This window comes from Hemiscyllium ocellatum, chromosome 6, assembly GCF_020745735.1.
Source record: "Hemiscyllium ocellatum isolate sHemOce1 chromosome 6, sHemOce1.pat.X.cur, whole genome shotgun sequence".
NCBI classification, from domain to species: Eukaryota; Metazoa; Chordata; class Chondrichthyes; order Orectolobiformes; family Hemiscylliidae; genus Hemiscyllium; species Hemiscyllium ocellatum.
The window spans coordinates 77,315,375-77,332,658 of NC_083406.1; the positions used below are offsets into that span (position 1 = coordinate 77,315,375).

At 41.5% G+C, this 17,284-nt stretch overlaps 1 protein-coding gene across 3 annotated transcripts in view; it reads left to right on the plus strand.

The window, feature by feature from the left end:
• Positions 1 to 17,284, plus strand: part of aasdhppt (aminoadipate-semialdehyde dehydrogenase-phosphopantetheinyl transferase) — an 86,537-nt gene that overhangs the window by 43,487 nt on the left and 25,766 nt on the right. For all 3 annotated transcript variants that reach the window (XM_060826678.1, XM_060826680.1, XM_060826679.1), the window contains exons 3-4: positions 935 to 1,056; positions 5,733 to 5,894. In XM_060826678.1, the coding sequence (XP_060682661.1) occupies positions 935 to 1,056; positions 5,733 to 5,894 (284 nt within the window). The remainder of the gene's footprint in view (positions 1 to 934; positions 1,057 to 5,732; positions 5,895 to 17,284) is intronic.

Consider the following 17,284-nt stretch of genomic DNA (forward strand, 5'->3'; position numbering starts at 1 on the left):
TGTCCCTCATAAAAGGTTAATGGGCAAAGTTAAATCACATGTGATAAGAGAATAATATATTGGCATGGATTCAGAATTAATTGACAAATAGAAAAGCGAGTCAGAATAAATTGATCTATTTCTGAGTGACAGGCAGTGACCGTTGGTGTACCAGAAAGGTCAGTGCTTTGCTCCCGGCTATTGGCCAAAAACCTTTGTCTGTACTGTAGTTATCTATGACTCTTAACATTGCCCTGAATAGCTGAAGTATAACCTCCATACTTTTGTGTTAAATTCTTCTTGCAATAAATAATAACATGTTAAGTTATTCATATGAATTGAAAATAGTATCTAAGCATGTAAGTAAAATGTTCACTGTGCTGTGATAGATTTTGCCTTTCTGAAGTATATCACTGAGACCTTGAAGAAAGGGTATCTTGTCATACTCTTGGGATTGGCTGGTACAAAAATATTAGGTAAAATCAAGGACCGCAGAGGCTAGAAACCACATTCTAGATTAGAGTGGTGCAGGAAAAGAACAGCAGTTGAGGCAGCATCCGAGGAGCAGGAAAAGGGCTTTTGCCCGAAACGTTGATTTTCCTGCTCCTCAGATGCTGCCTGAACTGCTGTGCTTTTCCAGCACCACTCTAATCTAGTCTCTGGTACAAAAATATTACCATTCCAGTGCTCACTGATTTCATTGTTCATTTTGTTGAGCTTGAATGTACCACAAATGCAAACAAAAACACAATGATAAATTACAAAAAAAAATGGGGATTGGGAAATCCTTTTTTTTCTGTATGTATGTGTTCAATGACAATATTGTATCTTTAAATGTACCAATTTTGCCTAATCATTTGGAGCTTTTACAGCTGAGATTTTCTTTAAATTTCATTCATCAGTATTTATCCATTAGTAATGTAACTGACTGTTCTTTTCTTAACATCTCTGATAGGTAGTAGCTCTGTTGCAGAGTTTTTCCGCATTATGAACAGACAATTCACAGATTATGAATGGAAAACAATCAAGATGGCAGGTGATGAATGGGCGCAACTGGATATGTTTTATAGGCACTGGGTATGTTATATTTGAGCATCAGTGTTTTAGCCAGCTTCAATATATAAACTAAAATGCAAATATAAAGTCAAAAGGAATGAGAGAACAAATAATACATTCAGCCCCTTGAGACAGCTCTGCTATTCAATGAGGTCATGGCTATAGCCTTAATGCCACTTCCATCCATGTTCCCCATAATACTCATCACTCAAAACTGTGTTGAAATCAGCTTTGAACATATTCAGTGACCTTGTGCGTAAGCAAATGCCAAATATTCTAATGGAAGAAATTCCTGGTCATGGGAGACACCTTGTTTTAAACTCTTATGCTGAGTTGTACATGCTACCCTAAAAGGAAACATACTCTCAGCATCTATCCTGTGAAGCAGAAATGTATGTCTTACTTTCCCATGCAAGGACATTCTCCCCTAAGATGGGGGGAGCCCAAAACTGTACAAAGTGCTGCAAATGTCGTCTTACCAATGTCTTCCTCAGTTCAAGTAAGACTTCCCTACTTTTCTACTCTATGCGCCTTGCAAAAAAAGGCCAACATGCTATGAGTCATTCTAATTACTTACTGTACCTGCATGCCACTAGTTTGTGATTTACGTAAAAAGATGCTTAGATCCCTTTGCATCTCTCTCAATTTTGATATTATTATGCTTTTTGATCTGACCTTACCCAAGTGGACAACATAGAGAGTAGATAATGAAGCCCCTTGCACTGCTCATCCATTTGATATGATCATGGCTGATTGCATCTCAACCTCAACTCTACTTTCCTGCCCATTTTCCATAACCCTTCAAGCCATTGTTAATTAAAAATCGATCTTCTCCAGAAATTTACTCAATATCCCAGCATCCATTACACTCTGGGATGGTGAGTTCCACAGGTTCACAACCTTTTGAGAGAAGTAATTTCTCCTTGCTTATCTTGAACTATGTCCTCTCATTCTAGATTGCCCCATATGGAAATACTCCTTTCTCTATCTACAATGTCAATTCCCTTTAGCATCTTATATACCTCAATTAGATCTCCTTTCATTCTCCTAAACTCTGAATCTCTTTTCATCTCTCTCTGTCATCCCAGGAGTCCATCTAGTGAACCTAACTGAACTGCCTCTAATACAACTGCATCCTTCCTCAGCGTGGGCGGCACGGTGGCACAGTGGTTAGCACTGCTGCCTCACAGCGCCTGTAGACTCAGGCGACTGACTGTGTGGAGTTTGCACGTTCTCCCCGTGTCTGCGTGGGTTTCCTCCGGGTGCTCCGGTTTCCTCCCACAGTCACAAAGATGTGCGGGTCAGCTGAATTGGCCAAGCTAAATTGCCCGTAGTGTTAGGTAAGGGGTAAATGTAAGGGTATGGGTGGGTTGCGCTTCGGCGGGTCGGTGTGGACTTGTTGGGCCGAAGGGCCTGTTTCCACACTGTAAGTCTAGTCTAGTCTAATTAGATCAAATAAGGAGACCAGTTTGTGCACAGTACTCCTGGTGCAGTTTCACTAATGCTTTGTACAGTTGCAGCAATGCTTTCCTACTTTTATACTCTATTCATTTAGCAATAAATGCTGAAATTCCATTTGCCTTCAGTATTACCTGCTGTACCTGCACTCTAATTATTTGCAATTCCTGTGCAAGGACACTTAGATCCCTCTGTGCCAAAGCACTCTGATGTTTCTGTCCATTTAGATAATGAGTTGCCCTTCTATTTCTCTGACCAAAATTGATAACCTCACACTTATCCACATTAAACTTCATTAGCCAGATTTTGGCCCATCCACCTAACCTGTCCATATCTATTTGTAAATTTCTTATTTTCTGATTGCAACTTACCTTTCCACCTATTTTAGTGTCCTTCTTAAATTTAGCTATTGCATTTTCTTTCCCTGCAACTAAGTTATTAATGTTGATGGCAAATAGTTGGGCTCAAGCACCTGTGGCAACCCATCAGTTACATCTTGAGAACTAGGGGAAAAAAAAACATTTATCCTGATTCTTTCCTTTATGTTGATTAGCCAATCCTCTATCCAAGTTAATAAATTACCCCTAATCCCATGCAATCGTACCTTGTGGAATAACCTTTTGTGCAAAAGTCCAGACATACTACAGCTGCAGGATTGCCATTATTCGTATTGCTTCTTACATCTTCAAAGAACTCTATCAAATTAATCAAACATGATTTAACCTTCATAAAACCATGCTGACTAATGGATTATAATTTGACTTTCTAAATGTTCTGTTATTCCTTCCTTCATAATAGATTCTAGCAATTTCCCAATGACACATGTTAAACTAACTTGTCTGGTTTATCCTACTTCTAGCCTCCATCTCTTTTGGGACAGGTGTGTTAATTTGGCATTTTTCTAATCCATTTCTGCCTTCACTGCATCCAGGGAATTTTAGAATATTCAAACTAATTGATCGACTGTCTTTTTCTGCAACTTCCTTTATGACCCTGGATGTAGGTTATCAGGCTCTGGGAACTTATCTGCCTTCAATCTTTAGTGATGATTGTCTAAATTCCTCCCTTTCTATAACCCCTGCATTACCTGGTAGGATTGGATTAGATTAGATCCCCTTCAGTATGGAAACAGGCCATTTGGCCCAACAAGTCCACACCGACCCTCCAAAGACTAACCCACCCAGACCCATTTCCCAACATTTACCTCTGGCTGATGCACTTAACACTATGGGCAATTTAGCATGGCCAATTCACCTGACCTGCATGTCTTTGGATTGTGGGAGGAAACTGGAACACCCAGAGGAAAGCCACGCAAACACGGGGAGAATGTGCAAACTCCATTTAGACAGTCGCCCGAAGCTGGAATTAAATCCAGTGTTTGAGGCAGCACTGAGCCACCGTGCTGCCTCGATTGGGATGATACTTATATTCTCCACCATGAAAATGGAAGCAAAATCTTGATTTTGTGACTCTTCCACATCTGTGTTCTCTGTTAACTCCCCAGTCTCAACCTCCAAAGGACCAACATTCACTTTAGCTATTTTCTTCCTTTTTATATACTTAAAGAAGCTTTTGCTATCCATTTATATATTTTGCACTAGCTTTCTTTAATAATTTAGCTTTGCTCTTTTGATGACTTTTATTAATCATCCTTTGTTGATCTTTAAAATTTTCCCAATCTTCCAGCCCGCCACTCACTTTTGCAATATGGTATACCTTAGTTTTTGTTTTTATATCATCTTTAACTTCTTTGCTAGCCATGGATGTTTCTTCCCCATCTTACATTCTTTCTCTGTTTATCACGTTACTATCCCGTTACATTATTAGTCACAGTCTCTGTTAGAATAATTAGCATCTCACGTTATAACTACTCTACAATTCTCGCATGTCTCTAAATTTCTTGAAAATTTATTTCTGCATATCTCTTCCACCAATTGGAGGCCAGTAGATTACAAACAGAAATGTAATGCAACCTCAGTTATTTATTAGATGAAACCAATTAGATCTGGACTTTAACCCATCTAGACATCCTCTCTCTTCAGCATTATTGCAGTATCCTCAATACTCTGCCCCCTATTCTTTCTATTTTCCTCCCTATATTTCCTGAACACCTTGTATTCAGAAATAGTTAACATTTTGCTGTGCCACATGTCCAGCAGTTGGGAGGGAGATGGCAGGTCCACAGGAGGAGAAATGTAGGGCTGAGAACCAGTTGGAATAAAGAGTTTTAGGAATGATGGACGGAGAATTGTCTGGTCCAGGTCCCATCATTCTGCCAAGGTGGAGGATTAGTTGATAGTGCTATTCAGTGGTGAGTTGGAGCCTGTGTAATAGTTACCCAGGATTTATGAGACGGTTTTAATCCTCTCCTCTGTTACTATTAACCTTTAAGTGAGTTGGGCCCCTCCAAATTCCCCTATTTTCATGGACAGCAGATTTTCTTGTAAGGTTCTTCACCAAGGAATTGCTCGTCAGAAATTTCGTTATCCTGAGCAAATCCCACAGGGTCAGCTAAGTGGGGATTCCACATGGACATCTAGTGCAGCGTCAGAATTTCTGAACCTGTATTTTTCAACTGGCTGTACAGCTCAGTAATTTTATTTACTATTCCAAATTCACATACATATATAACAGACCTAAATTAGACATTCGGAAAGTTCTGAAGAAGAGTCCATAGGACTCGAAATGTAACTCTCGAAATGTTTCCCTCTGCAGGTGCTGTCAGACCTGCTGAGTTTCTCCTGCATTTTCTGTGTTTGCTTCAGATTTCCAGCATCCGTAGTATTTTGCTTTTACTAAACTAGACCTTTGTATTTACTCTTATTCTGACTCCTCATTTCTATTTGAGTGCTGTCTCCCAATTCTGTGTGCGTTATGTTTTTTATCTCTAATGTTATAGCTTTCACCATTTGATTAAACCTTCCCCAAGAGTAAGTGATGAAGGGTGGAGGGGGCTTTTATGGCACAAAAGTTCTAGAATTGATCAGTTGGGCCAAATGACTTATTTTTCTTTTAATGATATATAATTCCATTTTGTCGCTATTATGTTTGATGTGATTTTCTAGGTATTACTTAACTCTGTGTTGGTGTTCACATTATGAGGAATTTTGTTTGAACACTCCAATGTTATATTAAATAGTTTAATTCTACTTGAAGATTAATTAACCACCTGATTATATATAACTCATGTCTAATTCCGAAAAGTCAAGAGTTCCAAGTTTCAATTCTTTACATTCTAGGCTTTGAAAGAAAGCTTTATAAAGGCAATAGGCATTGGAGTGGGATTTAATCTGCAGAGAATTGAATTCCATGCATCACCATTACATATGCAAACAGGACAGGTCTCGAAGGAAACAATGATGTTTTTGGATGGAGACCAGGAAGAAGCATGGACATTTGAGGTGAGGTTACTTCATACAGATCAATCAAAGCAATTTAACTGTTACTGATAGTCATCTTATTGAAATTCCTTGCTGATTCCAATTATTTGCTTCAAAGTATAGGATATGGGTGTTCTTGAGAATTGCCCCTAGTTGGTACATTAAGGCAACCAATCTGTGCACAGCGCGGTCCCTCAAACCAATAATTTATGCTAATGATATTTGGGGAGAAATAAATGTTGGACAGAACCCAGAGGAAGTGAAGATTTTTCTTTGAGAAGTGGCTAGGTCTTACCTAATGACTTATGTGCTCAAGCAGCTGCAGCGGGAATGGAACCCAAAACCTGAGTCAGAAACTGGAGCAGTACCACTGAGCCACAGCTGACAGTTATGCAGAAGTTAGTCAAATATAATGTAGGAGAAAAGATTATGTGTTATCATTATGTGTTTGTATTAGAACACCAGATGTTTTGCAGGAAAAGCATTACCATGCAGAAAATATAATTTATATTCACTAGTAATAGACTGCACCAATTTAGATTAATATATCATGCATCTTCCTGTGTTGATATTGCCAATTTCCTACATATTTTAGTCATAAGTTATTGGCGTCCTGACATCATCATATGGTAACAAGTGCTCTGTGTCGTCCAAAATGTTCGTCAGAGAACTCTACTTGTAACTAATTGACTGATACTTTTGTAGTTAAGTGTAAGTTCTCAAGATGAAGACATTTATTCCTTCGTTATAGAGTAGGTTTGATTGCATATCCCAATATGAAATGCCAAATCCTCACCAAAAGCATTAAAAGTTATATACTTTGAAACTCAACATTTATGATTAGAATAGATTCCCTACAGTGCAGAAACAGGCCCTTCGGCCCAACCAGTTCACACCGTCCCTCCAAAGAGTAACCCACTCAGACCCCTTTCCCTCTGACTAATGCACCTAGCACTATGGGCAATTTACGAACCTGGGACCTCTCGCAAGTCTGCACAGTAGAAGACCCTATGCAAGAATCATATATATATAAATATATGGTTTATATTTGTAAATTTCAGAGAACTCTGGATTGACCTTATTTTGAGCAGATTAAAGTAGGTTAGGAAATTGTCAATAGGATTATCTGTTTCTGTACTCTTAAATTTAATTACAGCAAATATAAAATATAACCTTTCCAATTATTGCGGATTCAGTTTTCAATATCATGAGGACTTGATTTTTATAGAAAGTTAGAATGTTCATTGCAAATCCAATCAATTGATGTTATACTTTATGCAGTAAACCTTTGTATTCTTGAAAATCAATGCTTTATTTGTAAACTTTAGTGTTTTCAAAGCTTTATCCATGTCAATTCAAAGTGTGTTCAATGAAAATCGCACTATTTTCAAAAACTAGTCAAGTGTATTAATCAACATTAATATCTGTGAACAATTTGAAATTGCTTTCAAAATGCATCTCAAAGATCACAATTATAGTGAGTTATTGAGTGGTATTCTGTTACAGGTCGCTTAATATTAGTTACCAGAAAAGTAGTTAATGTGCAGTATACCAAGAATCAATGTTTTAAAAATTCCACTTTGAATCTGTGCATGGATGCATGATTCAGTGATCAAATGTAACTGCAGAGATAAGGCCTTTCTGAAAGCCAGTTACCATGTTTGCAGAGATAAACAAAGCTCATCATCTGTTTATTTTATGCTGTAAAAGCCTGTTGTTTCTAGTGTTTCCCCAGTAGAGGTCTGCTGCATGTTTATTTCCATGATGGATGTGAGCTGTTCATTTGGTTTCCTCGATGTAAACCTTCTTTTGATTTTATTCTGTTGCTATGTGACCTTTAGATTCAATACCCCTTTTTTAAACCATTCATCACATTTATCCCAATTTCATTAATTTTCCCACACGATTACTAAATTTCTTTCTTTAGTGCAGTCTCTCCATATTTTTTGATTAAAATTAGTAAAAGACATTTTCTTTTATTCAGGCACTCCTTTTAAATGTTTCTGTTCAATGGAAACTCCAAAACCATGATATGTCTAAATGATTGGTAGCATTACGTGGGAATGTAACAGTAAAATTCCCTGTACATCTGCTCAGGTATTAATTTAAAACAAAGAACTGTGGACGCTAGAGGTCTGAAACCAAAACATAAAGCTGTAGAGAAACCCAGCAAGTCTGGCAGTATCTGTGGAGAGAAAAACAGTTAACGTTTCAAGTCTAGTGACCCTTCATCAGAAGTGATGAACTCATTTTGATGAAGTATCTTTGGACTCAAAGCATTCACACTGTTTTCCTCTCCACAAATGCAGCCAGCTCTGCTGAGTTTCTCTGGTGCTTTCTGTTTTAGTCAGATGTTAACGGCTTTTTACACATAATTTCGATCTTCCCAAAGACAGACAGCATTAACATTACAATTTTGGAAAAGATTTGTAGCTCAGGTTGTAGACCTGGTTGTAAATTTGCTCACTGAGCTGATAGATTTGTTCTCAGACGTTTCATTACCTTGCTAGGTAGCATCATCAGTGAGCCTCTGATGAAGGATTGGTGTTCAGTCCCGCTTGCTGTTTATCTGTCCTGCTCTGTTGTGGTGTGTGATATCACTTCTGGTTCTTTTTCTGAGAGGAAACCTCTCTAGGTGTAACTCTTCTTCAGGACTGGGGGTGGGTGGTGGGGGGAGCTGCAGTTAAAATGAGTGGCAGAGCCAGACTGGTGAAGTGGGAATGGGTGAAGACAGGTAGAGGGTATGACCTGGTTGGTTAATGGGAGGAATGAATGTGGTGGGTGGCTGGGAGGAATGGAAGAAGGGAGGGTTAGTGGCTGGGACGAGAAGGGAGGTTGTTTGAAATTTGAAAACTCAAGGTTGAGTCCTCTGGGGTGTAGGCTGCCCAGGCAGAAGATGAGGTGTTGTTCCTCTAATTTGCAGTTTGGTTCATTGTGGCAATGGAGGAGGCCAAGGATGGTCATGTTGGAAAGGGAATGGGGAGGGGAATTAAAATGGGCGCTGTCTGGGAGGTCTGGTTGACCCCTGCGGGCTCAGTTGAGATGCTCAGCAAACAGTTCCCTAAGTTTATGTTTGGTCTCCCCGATGTAGAGAAGACCACATCGGGAGCACCTGATGCAATAAACTAGATTGGAAGAGAGGTAGGTGAACCTGGAAGGACTGTTTGGGGCCCTGGATAGAGCTGAGGGGGCTGGTATGCCAGCAGACTTTGCATCTTTTCTGGTTGCAGGGGAAGGAATTTAGGGGTTCAGGGGAGTTTGGTAGTGAGAGTGGCGCAAACCAAGGACTGGCAAAGGAAACAATCCTTGTGGAAACAGAGAGGATGGGGATGGGAAGATGTTCTTGGGAGTGTTGTCTAGTTGCAGTTGGTGGAAGTGTTTTAGGATGATGCATTGGATGCATAGGCTGGTGGGGTGGTATGTGAGACTAAGGGGGATTCTGTCTTTTTTGCATTTGTTGGGGGGTGTTTAGAGTCGTGCAATGGGGAATGGAGGTGGTGTAGTGGAGAGCTGTCTGGATGATGGGGTGGAAAGCATGTTGTTTGAAACAGGTGGATATCTGGGATGCTTGGGAGTGGGAATGTCTCTTTGTACGAGCAGATGTGGCGGAAATTGAGGAATTGGGTGAACTGGATGAAGTTCTTGCAGGATACTGGGTGAGAGGAGGTGTGTAGTCCAGGTGGTTGTGAGAGTCTGTGGGTTTATTATAAACGTTCATCTGGAGACTGTCGCCAGAGATGGAAATGGAGAGGTCAAGAACGGGGAGGGAGGTGTCCAAGACGGGCCATGTGAATTTAAGGGTGGAATGGAAGTTGTGGGCGAAGTCAATGAACTGCTCCAGTTCAGCCTGGGTGCAGGATGCTGCATCGATGCAGTCATCGACATACTGATGGAAGAGATGGGACACAGTGCCTGTGGAGGTACTGAAAGGTGACTGTTCGACATAACCAACAAAGAGGCAGGTGTAGTTTGGGCCTAGCCAAGTGCCTATGGCCAGCTCCTGGATTTGGAGGAAATGAGAGGAGTTAAAGGAAAAGTTATTAAAGGTGAGGACCAGTTCAGCACGGTGGAGTGGGTCTGGATAGGTCTGTTGGAGACGAAGAAGCTGAGGGCCTGGAGACCATTCTCGTGCGGTATGGATATGTATAAGGACTGCACATTCATAGTAAAGATAAAGCGTTGGGGGCCGGGGAACTAGAAGTTATTGAAGAGGTGGAGGGTGTGGTTGGTGTCACAGATGTAGGTGGGAAGTGCCTGAACCAAGGGGGACAGGATGGAGTTGAGGTAGGACAAGATGGGTTCAGTGGGACAGGAGCATGCCGAGACAGATGGGTCAGCCGGGGTAGTGGGCATGTGGATTTTAGGGAGCAGGTAGAACCGGGCAGTGCAGGGCTGGGGGACTATCAGATTGGAGGCATTTCAGGGGAGATCACCGGAAGCAATGAGGCGCTGACAGTGCGAGTGATTTTAGCATGACAGGTCGCAGCGGGTTGTGGGCAAGGGGAGGTAAGACGTGGTGTCGGAGAATTGGCATTTCGCCTCTGCAACATAGACATCCATTGACCAGACTACACCGCCTCAACTTTTGTCAGCGGGTTTGATGGTGAACCGGGTGTTGGTGTGGAGCGCTTCACGTTCGGAGGGGGTGAGGTTAGAGTGGGTATGGGGAGGTGGAGAAAATGAGCTCGCCAGCACACCAGCTCCTACTCCTCACCCATCCACCCCCAGAATTCACCCTATCCCTCCACCTCTCCCTCTTCACCTAAATTCCACCCCCCGCACACCTTCCCATTTCCCCCACCCTACTCTTCAGCCTACCCCCCCCCTCCCAATCTCCTTTCTCTAAATGTCTGGTTTGAGAAGCTGGTGCATACACCCATTTTTATTTTGAAGTGGTCAAAGATGGAAGGAGGACTCAAAGCCGTGCTGTGTTCCTCCCACTCAATGTGAGAAGCTGGGCAAATTTCAGGTGCACGGTACCAGCATGTGTGCAGGAAGTACTGCCAGCTGCAGCTCCTGGATGCCCGGATTTCAGAGCTTGAGTAGGTCTAGAGACATTGTGGAGGATAGGCGAAGCGGAGAGAATCATGGATAGCAAATATGGAAAAATAGTCACATCACAGACTAAGATTTAGAAAAGGAATAGGTAACCTTCAGGTAGAGAGAGAATATTGAGCAGGTAATTCAGAAATCCTTTTTGTCCATTCTTCAGAAAAACAGATCGACCACTTTGAATACTACTGAAGGGAATGGCCTCTCAGGGGAAATCGGCAATAGTCAAATTTGTGGCATCATGGATTGATGTGTAGTCATAGGGGATTCAGTTGTAATGGGAATTTATAGGCACTTCTGAAGCCGCAATCCAGGATGGTAAGTTGCCTCCAGGATGTATTGGATGTTCAAATGGCTAAAGAGGTAGTATGAGGGGGAGATTTTCAAATTTGAACCAGTTCTGGTGTAGGTAGGACTAGTACAAAGAGCCCAATTTGTTAGGGTGGTTGGGGGGCAGTTAGATTAAATTGGCAGGAGTATAGGAACCGATGCAAGGAGTCAGAGGTAGGGGAAATCAAGGTCAAGAACAAAAGATAGAAAGGGGACTAAGAGAAGTGATTGGCAGAAGAATAAAAAGCAATGGTAAAAAATCGTGGGAATGGGACAAGGAACATTAAAAAGGTCAACCTTAAGACTTTGTGCCTGAACGCGTGGAGCATTCAAAATAAAGTGGCTGAATTAATCGTGCAAATAGATGTGAATAGGTATCATATAGTGGGATGACGGAGACATGGCTGCAGGGTGACAGGGGATGGGAAATAAACATACAGATCTTTTCATTATTTAAGAAGGAAAAAAGCTGTGGAGTTGCTTTACTGATTAAAGGAGATATAAACACAATATTGAAGAAAAATATTAGCTCAGACAATATAGAATCTGTGTGGATTGAGTTACGAAACTCCAATGAGCAAAATAAATTAGTGGAAGTGGTGTATAGACCACCACCGCATTGTAGTGATGTTGAAAATATTATTAAACAAAGATGTATGTGGTATAGGAACATCAGTAATTTTGGATGACTTTCATTTGCACATAGATTTGGAAAATAAAATTAGTCACAATACTGTAGGGGAGGAATTCCTAGACAGTATATGGGGTGGTTTTCTTGACAAATAGTTTCAGGAGCCAACTAGAGAACAGGCTATCTTAGTTTGGCTATGACATAATGAGAATGTAATAATTGATAATGTAGTTCTGAAAGATCTCCTTGAGAATGAGCAAGCATGACATAGATTTCTTCATCAAGATGGAGAGTGAGTTGGTTGATTCTGAGACTACGGTGCTCAATCTTAATAAGGGAAACTACAATGGTATGAGATGTGAGTTGGCTATAATGGATGGGGAAATGTTATTGAAAGGAATGACAGTGGATAGATGGGCAATGACGAACATTCAAAGAGTGAATGTGTACACTACAAAAATTGTTTATTCCTCTCTGGCACACAAGTGCAAAGAGAACAGTGACTAGACCATGGCTTATGAGGGAAGTTAGGGATAGTATTAAATGCAAAAAAAAGACACACGAATCGGCAAGAAACACCAACAGATCTGAGCATTAGGAAGAGTTTAGATGTCAGCAAAGGAGGACTGAGGATTAAGAAGAGGAAAATAGAGTATGACAATAAGCTTGTGGAGAATGTAAGAACTAACTATAAAATGTTTCTTTAGGTATGTAAGGAGAAAAAGATTTGTGAAAACCAATGTAGCTTAGAGTCAGAAACGGTGTAATTTATAGTGAGGAATAAAGCAATGGCTGATGAAGTAAACTCATACTCCATTTCTGTTTTCATAAAGGAGGACATGAATAACATTCTAGAACTGACAGGGAACACAGGCTTTAATGAGAGGGAAGAACTGAAGCAAGTCAGTTTTAGTGGAGCAAGGGTGATGAAGAAATTGATGAGGATGATAAATTCCCAGGGCCTGATTATCTACATCACAGAATGCTTAAGTACGTGCTGCTCGGAACAGTGAATGCATTAGTGGTCATCTTGCAAGATTCTTTAGACTCTGGAACAGTTCCTACAGATTAGAGGATAGCTAATATAACCCAACTGTTTAAAAAAGGAGGTAGCAAGAAAGCAGGGAATTATCAACCAGCAAGTCTGGCTTTGGTAATGTGGAAGATGCTATAATCAAGGATTTTATTGTACAGCACTAAGAAAATAGTAGTGGAATCAAACACAGCCAGCATAGTTTTAAGAAAAGGAAAGCATGTTTGACAAATCTACCAAAATTCTCCAGGATGTAACTAGTGGAGTTATCACCAGAGTCAGTGAATATGATTTGTTTGCACTTTCAGAAGGCTTTCAACAAAGCCCTACATAAGACATGACTGAATAAAATTGAAGAGCATGGGATTGGGGGTAGTGAATTGAGATGGATAGAAAATTGGTTAGCAGATAAGAAACAAAGTGTAGGAATAAATGGATCTTTTTCTGAATGGCAGGCATTGACTAGAGGAGTATTGCAGGGATTGGTACTAGGACCCTCACTATCACAATAAATTTTAATGGTTTCAATGAGAGAGCTAGTTGTTATGGATGTAGTTATGTGGTGTTGCCCCTTTAAGAGAGTGGGTCAGATGATCCTGCATGCGAGATAAGGGAGGCAGTGTAGGACTGACTATGGAACTGAGAGGATGCACAATAAATTCTCTGTTCTAGTTTACCCACCATTGACCTCATGTTTTATTTATGGTTCTAGTGATGTCTAACAATGAGAGTGGAATTTGGCCAGCAAACCTGTTTGAACGCTTTTTCATTTGTTGCGAGGAAGGATATCACCCATACTTCCAAAGTGGTGCAGGATTGTGAGGTAACATTGAGGGAAGTGGTTGTGATTGATGTCAGGGAAGAGCACAATGCAACAGGGAATATGCTGAGAGCGACGGTCATGAGAGGACTTGATGAGTTGAATGGCCTATTTCCGCACTTCAGGGATTCAATGATTCTATGACTCAAACCGCTGCCAATATTTGAAGAGGGAAGTCCTCAGCATGGTGCTAAGACAGTCAGTGAGAGAGCTGCCAGCACAGAGACCATTCACCAAGGGAACTTGAGCTGCGAACAGCTACCGAACTCAAGTAGCAGGAAAACAAAATGGCAGGGCAATTTGAAGCAATGAGACCATTTGGTGAAGAGACAAAAAGTTGGATACAGTACACCAAACATTTTGAGGCATAATTAAAGGTGAATAATGTGACTGAAGATTTAATCATAATAGGTTTTTTGCATACGATTGGTAGCAAGACCTTCATGATTCTCAGGAGTCGGGTGCAATCAAAGAAATCCATGGAGAAGACATACCAGGAACAATGCAAAGTGTTCAGAAGTTACTTGCAGAACTTTTCCATTTTTATAAACGGTTCAGTACAATGGAGAGTCCATCACCAAATTTGTGGCCAACATAGAGAGATTAGCAGAACATGGTGAATTTGGAGGCTTTCTCAAAGATACCTTGCAGGACCTCTGACACAAAGCCATCTAACAGAAGTAACTAACAAGGAGAGACCTAGATTTCGAGGCATATTTCGAAATTGCTACCTCGATGGAGTAGGCCACCAGTGAGGCAACAAAGTTGATTGACAATACCAAGGAGCATAGAACAGTGAAAACTCAGCAATGTGCTTTACCAACCACAGAATGTTGCCAATGTGGCAACAGTAGCCACAAGGAGTCAACATATTAGACTCAAGAACCCAAGTGCTGCAGGTGTAAGCAAGTAGTCCATATTACCTAAAATTGCTGGATACAACTCGAGCAAGAAAGAGTGTCAAAGGAGACAATTCAAAGGTCAAGACATAGGAACCATGCAGCCAGCCAGGGAATAGACAGAGAATCAGCTGGATTTGTGGGAGAAATAGAAGGTCCAGAGTCAGCAAAGTTTTGGTTAAACACCCTGTTGGTACAAGGTGAAACTGATCATTTATGGGTTGTTCCCAAATTAAAGGATAAGACAATAAAGGTAGACGTGGATATAGGTGCAGTGGTGTCTTTGATTCCTACATCAATATACAGGGATAAGTTAAGGCCACTGTCATTGAAGCCTGCATTGAATTATATTTCAGATATGCATGGAGCAAATGATGCCAATGAAGGACTATGGACTAGTAAAAGTACAGCTAAAGAACCAGTGTGCTGAACCGCCTCTATGTACAGTGAATACATAGGAGCAGAAATTAGGCCATTCAGCCCATTGAGTTTGCTCTACCATTCAATCATGGCTGATAAGTTTCTTAACCCTGTTTTCCCACTTTCTCCCTGTAACCCTTGATCCCCTTTATTCTCAAGAACCTATGTATCTCAGTCTTTAACATGCTCAATGACCTGACTTCCATAGCCATCTATGGCAACAAATTCCACAGATTCACCATTCTCGAGCTGAAGAAGTTTCTCCCGTTCTAAAAGGTTTTTCCTTATATTCTAAGGTTGTGCCCTCAGATCCCAGTCTCTCCTACCAATGGAAACACCTTCCCAACATCTACTCTGTCCAGGCCATTCAGGATTTTGTATGTTTCAGTTAGATCCCCCTCATCCTTTTCAACTCCATCAAGTATAGACCCAGAGTCTTCAAACATTCCTCATATGTTGAGCTTTTCATTTCTAGGACTATTCTTGTGAGCCTCCTCGGAACACGCTCCAAGGCCAGCACATCCTTCCTGAGATATGGAGCTCAAAACTGCGCACAATACTCCAAATGAGGTCTGACCAGATCCTTGTAGATCCTGAGAAGTTCATCCCTGCTTTTATGTTCAAGTCATAGAGATGTACAGCATGGAAACAGACCCTTCAGTCCAACTCGTCCATGACAACCAGATATCCCAACCCAATCTAGTCCCACCTGCCAGCACCTGGCCCATATCCCTCCAAACCTTCCTATTCATATACCCATCCAAATGCCTCTTAAATGTTGCAATTGTACCAGCCTCCACCACATCCTCTGGCAGCTCATTCCATACACATACACATATCACTGTCTGCGTGAAAAGGTTGCCCCTTAGGTCTCTTTTATATCTTTCCCCTCTCACCCTAAACCTATGCCCTCTAGTTCTGGACTCCCGACCCCAGGGAAAAGACATTGTCTATTTACCCTATTCATGGCCCTCATGATTTTGTAAACCTCTATAAGGTCAACCCTCAGCCTCTGACGCTCCAGGGAAAACAGCCCCAACCTGTTCAGCCTCTCCCTATAGCTCAGATCCTCCAACCCTGGCAACATCCTTGTAAATCTTTTCAGAACCCTTTCAAGTTTCACAATATCTCGCCGATAGGAAGGAAACCAGAATTCCATGCAATATTCCAACAGTGGCCTAACCAATGTCCTGTACAGCCGCAACATGACCTCCCAACTCCTGTACTCAGTACTCTGACCAATAAAGGAAAGCATACCATACGCCTTCTTCACTATCCTGTCTACCTGCGACTCCACTTTCAAGGAGCTATGAACCTGCACTCCAAGGTCTCTTTGTTCAGGACCACTCCCTAGGACCTTACTATTAAGTGCATAAGTCCTGCTAAGATTTGCTTTCCCAATATGCAGCACCTCGCATTTATCTGAATTAAACTCCATCTGCCACTTCTCAGCCCATTGGCTCATCTGGTCCAGATCCTGTTGTAATCTGAGGTAACCCTCTTCGCTGTCCACTACACCTCCAATTTTGGTGTCATCTGCAAACTTACTAACGTTACCTCTTATGCTCACATCCAAATCATTTATGTAAATGACAAAAAGTAGAGGGCCCAGCACTGATCCTTGTGGCACTCCACTGGTCACAGGCCCCCAGACTGAAAAGCAACCCTCCACCACCACCCTCTGTCTTCTACTTTTGAGCCAGTTCTGTATCCTAATGGCTAGTTCTCCCTGCATTCCATGAGATCTAACCTTGCTTATTAGTCTCCCATGAGGAACTTTGTCGAACACCTTACTGAAGTCCACAAAGATCACGTCTACTCTCTGCCCTCATCAATCTTCAAAAAACTCAATCAAGATGTGAGACATGATTTCCCATGCACAAAGCCATGTTGACTATCCCGAATCAGTCCTTGCCTTTCCAAATACATGTACATCCTGTCGCTCAGGATTCCCTCCATCAACTTGCCCACCACCGAAGTCAGGCTCACCGGTCTACAGTTCCCTGACTTGTGTTTACCGCCCTTCTTAAACAGTGACACCACCTTCTTAAACAGTGGCACCAGTCCTCCGGCACCTCACCTGTAACTATCGATGGTACAAATACCTCAGCAAGAGGCCCAGCAATCACTTCTCTAGCTTCCCACAGAGTTCTCAGGTATACCTGATCAGATCCTGGGGATTTATCCACTTTTAACCGTTTCAAGACATCTAGCACTTCCTCCTCT